The sequence below is a fragment of the Euprymna scolopes genome, chromosome 5, assembly GCF_053919585.1.
Source record: "Euprymna scolopes isolate OS-2025 chromosome 5, ASM5391958v1, whole genome shotgun sequence".
In the NCBI taxonomy this organism is placed as follows: Eukaryota; Metazoa; Mollusca; class Cephalopoda; order Sepiida; family Sepiolidae; genus Euprymna; species Euprymna scolopes.
The window spans coordinates 169,828,733-169,840,439 of record NC_136486.1 but is presented as its reverse complement, the minus strand read 5'-3'; the positions used below and the strand labels follow the sequence as shown (position 1 = coordinate 169,840,439).

Sequence of the window (11,707 nt, the reverse complement as noted above, 5' to 3'; positions counted from 1 at the left end):
CTTATCATTCCTTACAAACTCCTTGCATTCTTTGCATTTCTTATGCTACTCAAAAACTTATGCTTGATTCATGCAAGATGGTTCAAAAGCAGTCTGAAGCACTCCATACGTTTCTGTGGCATTTTTCCAAGTTTAAAACAGAAGTTTATTGCATATCGTTTTTCTAAATCATCCTTACGTCTAGCTTGAATTTTTGAAATTCACCAGCTGTGACAATCAGGCTTTAGTAGGGTGTATTCCAATTCCTACTGTAGCTGTTCATTTGAACCTGAAATCATAAAAATTGGCCAGTCGTCTCATAAGATGTATATCAATAACGTTCTGAATTTTCAAATATCACAAATAATTTTAAATACCTGTACAAAAAAAGTCTGGAAAGTTATTGAAGGCACCTCGTACTTAAAATATGTGAATAACAATCCAAGATGAGAATAGTAGCAGCACTAGTCCATCTTCCTTGTTTGTTATAATAAAACTCAGAGCGTCTAAAAAATGAACAAAAGTGAATATGAATCACATTATTTACCATTCCATTGAGAATTTTTGTGATCGATCATCAATCTATATTTTATTTCTCCTATTATGTCCTGCTTTGGCTTGCTTTTATGTTTGGCCGATGATTTCTTAAATCAAACTAATATTTTTTCAATTGGTACAAAATATTAATGTACTTGGGAGTGACCACTTATAAAGTTCCGAAGGTCACTCGAATATAAAGGTTAAAAATTGTCAGGTGGTCAATGAGACAATGATTAGTAGTGGTAGAAATTGAGTATATTTTTATTAACAGAATTGCTTAACAAGAACTTGTTTGCATTGGACTTGAAAACTGTAGTGAGCTGAAAAGCAGCCCTGCTGCATAGAGTTCCATGGGCAAGTAGTTGAGAAAGAAACTTTGCTAATGGAATTTGCATTTTATTTTAGGCACAGATATAGGGTAGGGAAATTGCTGAGTGGTTACATCTAGACGAATGTTTGATGTGAATGTTTGTAGGGGGAGACTATAGATTGAAGCTTAGTTGAGTACCTGCAACGAAAAAGAGCAGAGATACTCGCAGTGTCTTTTCTGAAGAAAATAGGTTGTAAGAATGGGAAAAAGATATCGCCTTCTGGATTACGAAGCTGATTTTGATCCCTGTCAAGGCAGAAAAAGGTGCTCTGAGCAGCTTCTCTCCAAATGTAGCAACAGAACAAAGACGTGGATGCATAGAAAATTCAGCCTTCATGGCATTAAGTAATAATAAACCAAGTTACTATATAACCCACTAAGTTGTTTTATAACAAGGAATGAGATGAAAGTAAATTTCATCTGGCTGTGACTTGAGGAACAAAATGTGGGAGACTGAATGAGTTCCAAGGTGACTTCAATAAGTTTCAGACTTTTTTTCTAATGGGTACTTTTATTGATATTACACAAAGAAATTTCCTCCAGCTGCAATGTATTTGTTGTACGATTCCAACAACTTCTGGAAGGCCACATGAGCGTGTAAATGATCCTTGTACCAGCCTCTTTCATCTTCTCAATTGCTCATAATGAAAACCTCTAAGGTTTTTGTTGAGCTTACAAAATAACCAGAAGTCACAGGGAGCAATGTTTGGATTATAAAAACCGTTAGGAACTGTCTTGATGCCCACCTTGTTGTCATGACAAACTCTTTTTTTCTGATCTTCCCTGAGCACCCTTGGGACAAACTTTGCATAAATCTTCTGCATTTTCAATTCCTCATGAATAATTATGTATACAGTTCCCACACAGACATCAAACTGTGCACTTACTGTCTACATAGACACACGACGATCCTTATCAATGAAATTCTTTATTTGTCCAATCAACTCTCATGTTCTGACTTTCTGACTTCTCTCACACTTCTCACCACCCCTCACATACTCCTTGTTTTTTGTTATGCTACTCAAAAACCTCGATTCATGCAAGATGGTCCAAAAGCAGTCTGAAATACTCCAACGTTTCTATGGCATTTTTGCCAAGTTTAAAACAGAATTTTATTGAAGATCGATCTTCTAAATTATCCTCACATCCAAATTGAATTTTTGAAATTCACCAGCTGTGCCAATCTGGCTTTAGTACGGTGTATTCCAATTCCTGCTGTAGCTGTTCATTTGAACCTGTATTCATAAATTGGTAAGTACACTCATAAAATGTATAGCAATAACATGCTGAATTTACAAGAGTCTTTGACAATTTTAAATGCCTATATGAAAAAGTCTGGAAACTTATTTAAGGCATCTCATATTATTTGTGAGAAAATGGACGTCTCATATCCGATAAGACACAATCAGCTCCGGTTTATTGAATTTGTGGAAAAATATTAATGCCGATTTGGTGGAAGCTTTCACGAGAATGTTTCCCTGACTAGGATTTAATATAAAAGTGATTTTTCCCTTTTGTTGTTTACATTCTGGCCAATTAACTTACACTTACAAATGGCGACCCGACATCACTTCAAACGAACTTCACAGACAGTGCAATATCAAAAAGTATAAAGTGGGAATAAAAACAAAATGAAAGTAATTAGAAAGTCTTAAAAAAACCACATGAATTTTATATCTTTCTTAGTCTGTATATCTCTCTATTTGTTAGTGCCACTTTTTCTTTTTCTAGCTTTATCTGATTGAAATTTTGTATGGACCTTTGTTATGATATGTTGTAGCAAATAAGGAATTACTTGTAGCAAATAAGGAATTAATTGTAGCAAATAAGGAATTAATTGTAGCAAATAAGGAATTAATTGTAGCAAATAAGGAATTACTTGTAGCAAATAAGGAATTAATTGTTGCAAATAAGGAATTAATTGTTGCAAATAAGGAATTAATTGTAGCAAATAAGGAATTAATTGTAGCAAATAAGGAATTAATTGTTGCAAATAAGGAATTAATTGTAGCAAATAAGGAATTACTTGTAGCAAATAAGGAATTAATTGTTGCAAATAAGGAATTAATTGTTGCAAATAAGGAATTAATTGTAGCAAATAAGGAATTAATTGTAGCAAATAAGGAATTAATTGTTGCAAATAAGGAATTAATTGTAGCAAATAAGGAATTAATTGTAGCAAATAAGGAATTAATTGTAGCAAATAAGGAATTAATTGTAGCAAATAAGGAATTAATTGTAGCAAATAAGGACTTACTTGTAGCAAATAAGGAATTAATTGTAGCAAATAAGGAATTAATTGTTGCAAATAAGGAATTAATTGTAGCAAATAAGGAATTAATTGTAGCAAATAAGGAATTAATTGTAGCAAATAAGGAATTAATTGTAGCAAATAAGGAATTAATTGTAGCAAATAAGGAATTACTTGTAGCAAATAAGGAATTAATTGTTGCAAATAAGGAATTAATTGTAGCAAATAAGGAATTACTTGTAGCAAATAAGGAATTAATTGTAGCAAATAAGGAATTACTTGTAGCAAATAAGGAATTAATTGTTGCAAATAAGGAATTAATTGTAGCAAATAAGGAATTACTTGTAGCAAATAAGGAATTAATTGTAGCAAATGAGGAATTAATTGTAGCAAATAAGGAATTAATTGTAGCAAATAAGGAATTAATTGTAGCAAATAAGGAATTACTTGTAGCAAATAAGGAATTTATTGTAGCAAATAAGGAATTAATTGTTGCAAATAAGGAATTAATTGTAGCAAATAAGGAATTAATTGTTGCAAATAAGGAATTAATTGTAGCAAATAAGGAATTACTTGTAGCAAATAAGGAATTAATTGTAGCAAATAAGGAATTAATTGTTGCAAATAAGGAATTAATTGTAGCAAATAAGGAATTACTTGTAGCAAATAAGGAATTAATTGTAGCAAATAAGGAATTAATTGTTGCAAATAAGGAATTAATTGTAGCAAATAAGGAATTAATTGTAGCAAATAAGGAATTAATTGTAGCAAATAAGGAATTAATTGTAGCAAATAAGGAATTAATTGTAGCAAATAAGGAATTACTTGTAGCAAATAAGGAATTAATTGTTGCAAATAAGGAATTAATTGTAGCAAATAAGGATTTACTTGTAGCAAATAAGGAATTAATTGTAGCAAATAAGGAATTAATTGTAGCAAATAAGGAATTAATTGTAGCAAATAAGGAATTAATTGTAGCAAATAAGGAATTACTTCTAGCAAATAAGGAATTTATTGTAGCAAATAAGGAATTAATTGTAGCAAATAAGGAATTAATTGTATCAAATAAGGAATTAATTGTAGCAAATAAGGAATTAATTGTAGCAAATAAGGAATTAATTGTAGCAAATAAGGAATTAATTGTTGCAAATAAGGAATTAATTGTTGCAAATAAGGAATTAATTGTAGCAAATAAGGAATTAATTGTAGCAAATAAGGAATTAATTGTAGCAAATAAAGAGTTAATTGTAGCAAATGAGGTATTACTTGTAGCAAATAAGGAATTACTTGTAGCAAATAAGGAATTAATTGTAGCAAATAAGGAATTAATTGTAGCAAATAAGGAATTAATTGTTGCAAATAAGGAATTAATTGTAGCAAATAAGGAATTAATTGTAGCAAATAAGGAATTAATTGTAGCAAATAAAGAGTTAATTGTAGCAAATGAGGTATTACTTGTAGCAAATAAGGAATTACTTGTAGCAAATAAGGAATTACTTGTAGCAAATAAGGAATTAATTGTAGCAAATAAGGAATTAATTGTAGCAAATAAGGAATTAATTGTAGCAAATAAGGAATCAATTGTAGCAAATAAGGAATTACTTGTAGCAAATAAGGAATTAATTGTTGCAAATAAGGAATTAATTGTAGCAAATAAAGAGTTAATTGTAGCAAATAAGGAATTAATTGTAGCAAATAAGGAATTACTTGTAGCAAATAAGGAATTAATTGTAGCAAATAAGGAATTAATTGTTGCAAATAAGGAATTAATTGTAGCAAATAAAGAGTTAATTGTAGCAAATAAGGAATTAATTGTAGCAAATAAGGAATTACTTGTTGCAAATAAGGAATTAATTGTAGCAAATAAGGAATTAATTGTAGCAAATAAGGAATTAATTGTAGCAAATAAAGAGTTAATTGTAGCAAATAAGGAATTAATTGTAGCAAATAAGGAATTACTTGTAGCAAATAAGGAATTACTTGTAGCAAATAAGGAATTAATTGTAGCAAATAAGGAATTAATTGTAGCAAATAAGGAATTAATAAGGATTAATATGAATTGTCATTATAGTACAACATTTACCTAGATGTTTTCTAGGAAACTAATCGACCGATCTTGCTGAAATTTTGTATGAAGTTTTGTTATGACAAGGTGCAGCGAACTAAATATTATGGTATCCGTTTGATGTATGGAGAATTATAGAGATGGAGAATTATAGAGATTAATAGGGAAACAAATATGAGCATACATTTAATCATATTCAATCACCAACTTGGCATAAAGTACTCATTTCATTTCAATGGGCTGAAATGTCTAGTAATTATGTAAAGCCGCCAAAATATTGGACAAATTTATAGATCATTTACTATGAAGAATGTTTTGAATAGCAGTATACCATGGGATGTGAACATTAACATACTACTACTACTACTACTACTACTACTACTACTACTACTACTAATAATAATAATAATAATAATAATAATAATAATAATAATAATAATAATAATTATAATGATAATGATAATCATGGTATTAATAATAATTCTACTACCGACGCTGCTATAATACCAAATTTAAGCATTTCTCAGCTTGATAAAATTTGGATAATAATAGAACCAAATTTCGAATGTCAGGTATGATATTAATGATATTTATTTTGATGCTTAAATAAGATATGAATCGTCCACACAAACAGATGTATGAAAAAATAAATGAATGCTTTTTATAACCTGTTGATTTGAAAATTTGTTGCTGATTGGCGTCCAGCAACTGTTTTGTGTCCCCGTTGTCAGGAATTGGCTCACATCTCTGCAGCTAGTCTTGTCCATTCTTTTTTCAGTGTTATTACCAACCATCAAGGAAGCAATTGCGGTTGGCCCTTGTAGGTCTTTTTTTTCTCGGACACTGGAGAGTTCGCGAAAGAATTTATCTGTAAATAATGAAAACATTTGTGTCAAATTACTTTCCATGTTTTTCAATCATATCTAACAATTTATTCATAAAATATATTTCATGTTAGATAGTCAGCAGAGAATGAGGAATATAAAATTGTGATAGATCAAAATAGGCTGCATATAATATTAAAGAGAAATTTTCTTATCGGAAACTTTTTGATGAAGGTTGACAATTCGTATTCTTTGGATTATTCAGACTACTGTACTCATCTCATTAAACCATATACGGCATCATCATGCTGACACACTGGTTCCCGCCAAATCAATAAAGTTAAGCAACATTGAGCCCGGTCATTACCAAAATGGGTGACTGATTTAGAAATTCTAGGCGCTGAATGTAGGAGGACGTCAGCACCTACCTGCAAGAGTTGCAACGTCGTCATCTCCCCTAACGGGGATATACATGCGACTGGGGACTGTTTATTAATTTCATACTCCCATGGAAATTCCTCCTTTGGAGGAAGCCGGTTTAATCCGAATGGTGTTAGTGCGGTTACCCCCCCCCCTCCACACGCACATCTTAACCCCACAATGTATTGGAAAAAAGTACTTATTAAAATTCAGTTGTAAAGTTACAGTTTTCCACATTTCTAGACGTTGAATGTTCATTCCTCGAAACACTATTACGAACTACTTAGAACTTCTTCAATTTTATCTTTCTGTGGGAAAGATGATCAAAATACAGCTTACGTCATGTAATTAAAAGCAATATTTTTCGTTATAGATTGCAAAACCTGTGTAAGGAAAAAATCTATGAATTCAACGAAAGAAAAAATAAAATAATTAACAAAAATTATCATTGTTGACTGATTATTTCCTTTAGTCATTGGGATACAACTATCAAGCAAGCACACACGCACACACACACACACGCACACACACACACACATATATATATATGTGTGTGTGTGTGTGTGTGTATGTTTGTGATGAACATATATACACAGACATATACTACTATTTTGTTGTAATATCTCTTCTAATACTAAACTCCCTTTTCCCCTCCTTAGTCAATGAAGTGTGAACAAAACTAAGATTACGATTGCGAATTACTTAAGACTTCTACCCGGAAATGGGTGACAGAACAAGAGAATGCTTCCATTGTTGATTAAATAAAGGCTTCCGTTCGAAATTTCATGTACATTTGCAAGTCTGATAGAAAGATTCCAAGTTCGCAAGATACACCTGAAGATTATCAGAGATTACATCGTAATTGTAAATATCAAAATATTGTAAAGTAACTTAAGATGAGGACAATAGTCTGAAAAATACAAACAATACAAGAAATATTCCTTCTTCTCAACTAGTGATGCAGATTACTAAATTTGATTTTCGATAAGTTTAAAAATATTGATTTATTAATTTATGATTAATTAATCAGATTGAGCATGTAAATTGAGCACACCGGTATTTTTTATATAAAATTTGAGAACGGAAGAGTCGATCAATATCTGTACACGATCCCAAAACTGCATCAGCAATATCTACAAAGTCTGTCCTCAGATCCATATTTACTAATCAACACTGACACATATTTGCCGATTTATCAAATGTCTTATTTTTGTATTATTTATTTACTTTAATGGTTTCGCCTACATTAAAAAAAAATAACTGTAATGAATGAGACCAGTCTCAGACCACCAAACAGTCAACATCATCATCTTTTGATGCAACTTTGGCTTCGGGAAGTATTGTGGTGCTTCGTCGGTATCTAACCACTAAGATAAGCGTCGCTAGTTGTCGTAAAAAACATACTTTTTTTCGCAAGTTACAACCGGGTCGAGAAACGGGTCGTTCTTGTTGCTCAAAAGAAGGGAAGATGACACTTCATAATGGCGTTTCTTTTGGTTATCGTTCAATTCGTAAAGCACCAATTTATCAAGTGTTTTCTTTTCTTTCCAATCTCTATCAAGTCGTTGGAAATCGTCCTATACGTTACGTCTAATTCCAAAACAAGTTCTTGAGCATCTACTCACTTCCACTTTTTCAAGCATGTCGACAATTTTCTGCGTGAGAAATTCTTTAAAAACCAAAGCGATATCAAAAACTCCTTCAAAGATTTCATCTTCACCAGAGCAGAAAAGTTTTACATTACTGGCATAAATACAATTTTTTTTGTGTTGACGAAATTGTGTTGACTCTGATGGTGCTTATTTCAATCAATAACTTTTTGTTTGAGCCAAGATATGTTCATCTTAATTTAAAAATTAAAAACCGTAAAAACGTTCGTTTCAACTTGATACTACATAATTAATGTTTCCTTCTAATCTCTGCAATAATAAAACTAGAATACAAAATCTCGTGTATTTCTTGCCATTATCAAATTTTAATTGCATTATTTTATTTATTAAAAAAGAGAAAACTAATACAAATTACGAAAAATCCTATTCACAAGGAAGTACATTTTAAAGGATTTTTCCCTACTCTCTTTATGTAGCAACAGGTTTGTACCTGGATAATGCCAGAGAAAATGTAGTTAGTAAGGTAATATACTTTGAAACAAATTCCCTAATAAAATAGCCCTAACATAAATCGTGTTAAGAATGAACAGGACAGATTAAAAAATGATAAAACATGAAATGATACTGAATATATTGTTGTGGCCTAATGCAATAATTAAAGAAAATTGGGTTTGTATATTCATGCGATATATTTTTTGAAATTATTTTAGAAAGCTTACATAAAGTTATGAATTAAAACAATGGATACCCGAAGATGCACAAAAAATGTTACAATGCAAATTTAAATCAAAACCAGAAGATGCAAATAGTTGGCTTAAATTCGACTAGAGAACTGATGTATGGTTGCATACTGTGAAATTTGTATTATTCAATAAAATGCAAATCATCATCATCATCATCATCATCATCATCATCATCATCATCATCATCATCATCATCCGGCTATGGTATTTAAAGTACTGTGAGGTTCCCTGATTTTAACAATATTTTATACCCACTCTCCATGCAGTTCAGTTCTTGATACATTCAGTATAATTACGTTTTACACACTCGTCAGATTTCTCTTGTGCCTAGAGTAGCTTGTCGTGTTGTGGAGTCAATACAAGAAACCAGCTGAGATGTCAAGCATCCCATCAATCTCTACTCTCACCAATCTCAATTTTTTTTTTATGAAGCACGATATCCTTTTCTCCAGTCTGCAGCTGCACATACGCCTGATTATGGCTCGGTCATTATGTCGAACCCATTAAAGATCAGAAGTGTTGTGGGCCCATACCATATTGCCATGCAAGATGGCAGAGTGACCTCAAGCCAAATAAATAATTTTTTAAACTTTTAAGTAAATATGCCTGAATGTAAGCATTGGCAAAAGTTTTCTAAATTTCTCCAAGCAACACAACAATGAGGAACGATAGTGTATTTGCGACCACGACCAGCATCCAACATGTGATTCAAGCAGTAAAAGAAGCTTTAACAACTAGAGAGGCATGATCTACATTGACCTGTGTCATAATTCCATTATCAATTGGGTTGGCAATACTCTAACAATGCGGCAAACTTATATAATGAATACGAATACATCCGGGTTTCTCCACAGATTAATATGATTGGCTGGTGTAATCCATAAATACAGATGGTATCACAGTCTGTGGGTGACGTCAAAAGATAGGTTGAAAACCTAAAGTTTAAGCTTATTACCAATTATAACTACGAATACCCATTCATTAAGGCGACTTACTAGTTTGTATTACTCAATTATTATAGTCCAAACCACTTAACTACTTCTAATAAATATATCAATTTCCGGGACATATCATAAATAAAATACGGGTTAACTACCGATCTCTCAGTTAGATCACAACACTTCTTGCAGACCCATAGTTGGCATTGAATATATTTAATGGTGATCAAGTTCATGCAGCTGTGACAAATAGCAGAGAGAAATATTCAGCATCTTGCAGGAGGAAGAAACCTACGCCGGAGATTAGAAGTTTTGTCTTCTTCATCATTTTTTTACTCACGTCCACCCCTAACAAGGCATACCGCCACTTGGACGTAAGGAGTTACTATTTAGGACAATTCCTAGTTAAGATTAACAAGATGTTGGTTTACATTACATTAAAACTTCTGCATATCAGTACAGTCAGCGAAGTAGCTAGCAGGAAGGGAATTCCTAAGTCTAAGTCTTTGAAGGAAGAAACTATTAGAGTAGAAAGCATTCGTGCATTTAGAAACCTCAACAATGAAGGGGTGAAATTTTGTTGCTAAGCAGGTTTGTTGGATATATGTACGCCGAGGGGGCACAAGTGCAAAGAGTTCATCAGAACACATTCCATTAACATATTTGTAAAACAAGTACAGAGATGCAACATTGCGGCGATGGGACAGGCATTGGAGCTTAGCTGATAAACTCATTTTGTGACCCTATTTAAAAGAGAGAGATTAATCGTTGATGCCCCAGCCCAAATGTGCCAACAATACTCCATGCATAGGCGAATGGTGGCCTTTTAGAGATACAGGATACTCTTAAATGTGAGTAGTCTTCTAGCTCGGTAGAGGGAACCCACCGTCTTTGTAGCAGCCTTTGCAATGTTCTTAATGTATTTGCCCCAGTTCATATCGTCCGTGAATGTTCGGTTGAGGAGTTTGAAGAAAGAATTATCATGTAGGGTGTTATTTGTCATGGATAGGCATTATTCTTGCTTCTGAAATTCATGATAATTTAATTTTTTTAAAAGTTATTCAGTATCATGCATTGTTTTTTTTCGAGAAATGTAGTGAGTTAAAGTCTACACATTTTACAATATGGCTAGCAACGTCCATTATGACATCATATTTTAAAAGCAGATAATCTTTCAACAATTTGAATAATTCACCGTTGAACATATTCTTTGCAAATCGCAATATTCTGATATTTCAACTTTCTTAATGAAATACCCTGGAGTTTGGTAGAAGGGGGAAATAGTTTTCTTTTCTTAGCATGATAGAGATGGTGGACGATATGGTGGTCTGTCCTCTGTAAAGTAATATAGCATTTTATCTCGGGCCTCGAGTCATAGCACTCAAGTTACAGCTGAATCCCTATATTGACATGGGAGCATGATTAAATGATTGAGTCGAATAGAAAAGAAGAAAGAAAGAGCATAATGAAATGTGGAATGGCAGAAGATAAAGAAGAGGAAGAAAAAAGATGGAATATAAAGAAAAAGAAGTAAAAGAAGCGACAGAATATGCACCGAATAGTTCGATTTGGTTCATTTGTTTTATGATAGGTTAACCCATTTTGCGTTATCTAATGTGGAATCCGATCATTTTGATAAAAGCCTTTATGCTTAAAGTTCTTTCTTTCTTCAAATAACGAACCGACACTCGACCACTGCTTTCCCCATAATTTTGTGGGTAATTATTATTAGTTATCAGTGGGGTTGGAATAGGAATATTAATGGTTGCAAGTAAGTTAGTGTAGATTATATATGACTGGGCTTGACTGGGTTGATTAGATTGGACTTCTTTGGCCAGCCGTATAGCTTAGATAAGGGCCAAAGTAGAATGTTGTAATGCGCATGTGCACTTTCTTAGGTTATGGGCAGTTACCAGGATGCCATTATTAAGCATCACGGGTTGCCAACCATGTCAAAACGCCAACAC

The 11,707-nt window shown here is 32.4% G+C and overlaps 1 protein-coding gene across 6 annotated transcripts in view; it reads right to left on the bottom strand.

Annotated features, from left to right (window-relative positions):
* The window catches only part of LOC145277037 (epithelial cell-transforming sequence 2 oncogene-like), a 629,231-nt gene that overhangs the window by 200,686 nt on the left and 416,838 nt on the right, over nucleotides 1–11,707 (bottom strand). For all 6 annotated transcript variants that reach the window (XR_013868093.1, XR_013868092.1, XM_080128670.1 and 3 more), the window contains exon 2: nucleotides 5,874–6,073. Coding sequence is in view for 4 of the 6 variants with exons in the window: in XM_080128671.1 (XP_079984797.1) it covers nucleotides 5,874–6,073 (200 nt within the window). In the remaining 2 variants the exon portion in view is untranslated. The remainder of the gene's footprint in view (nucleotides 1–5,873; nucleotides 6,074–11,707) is intronic.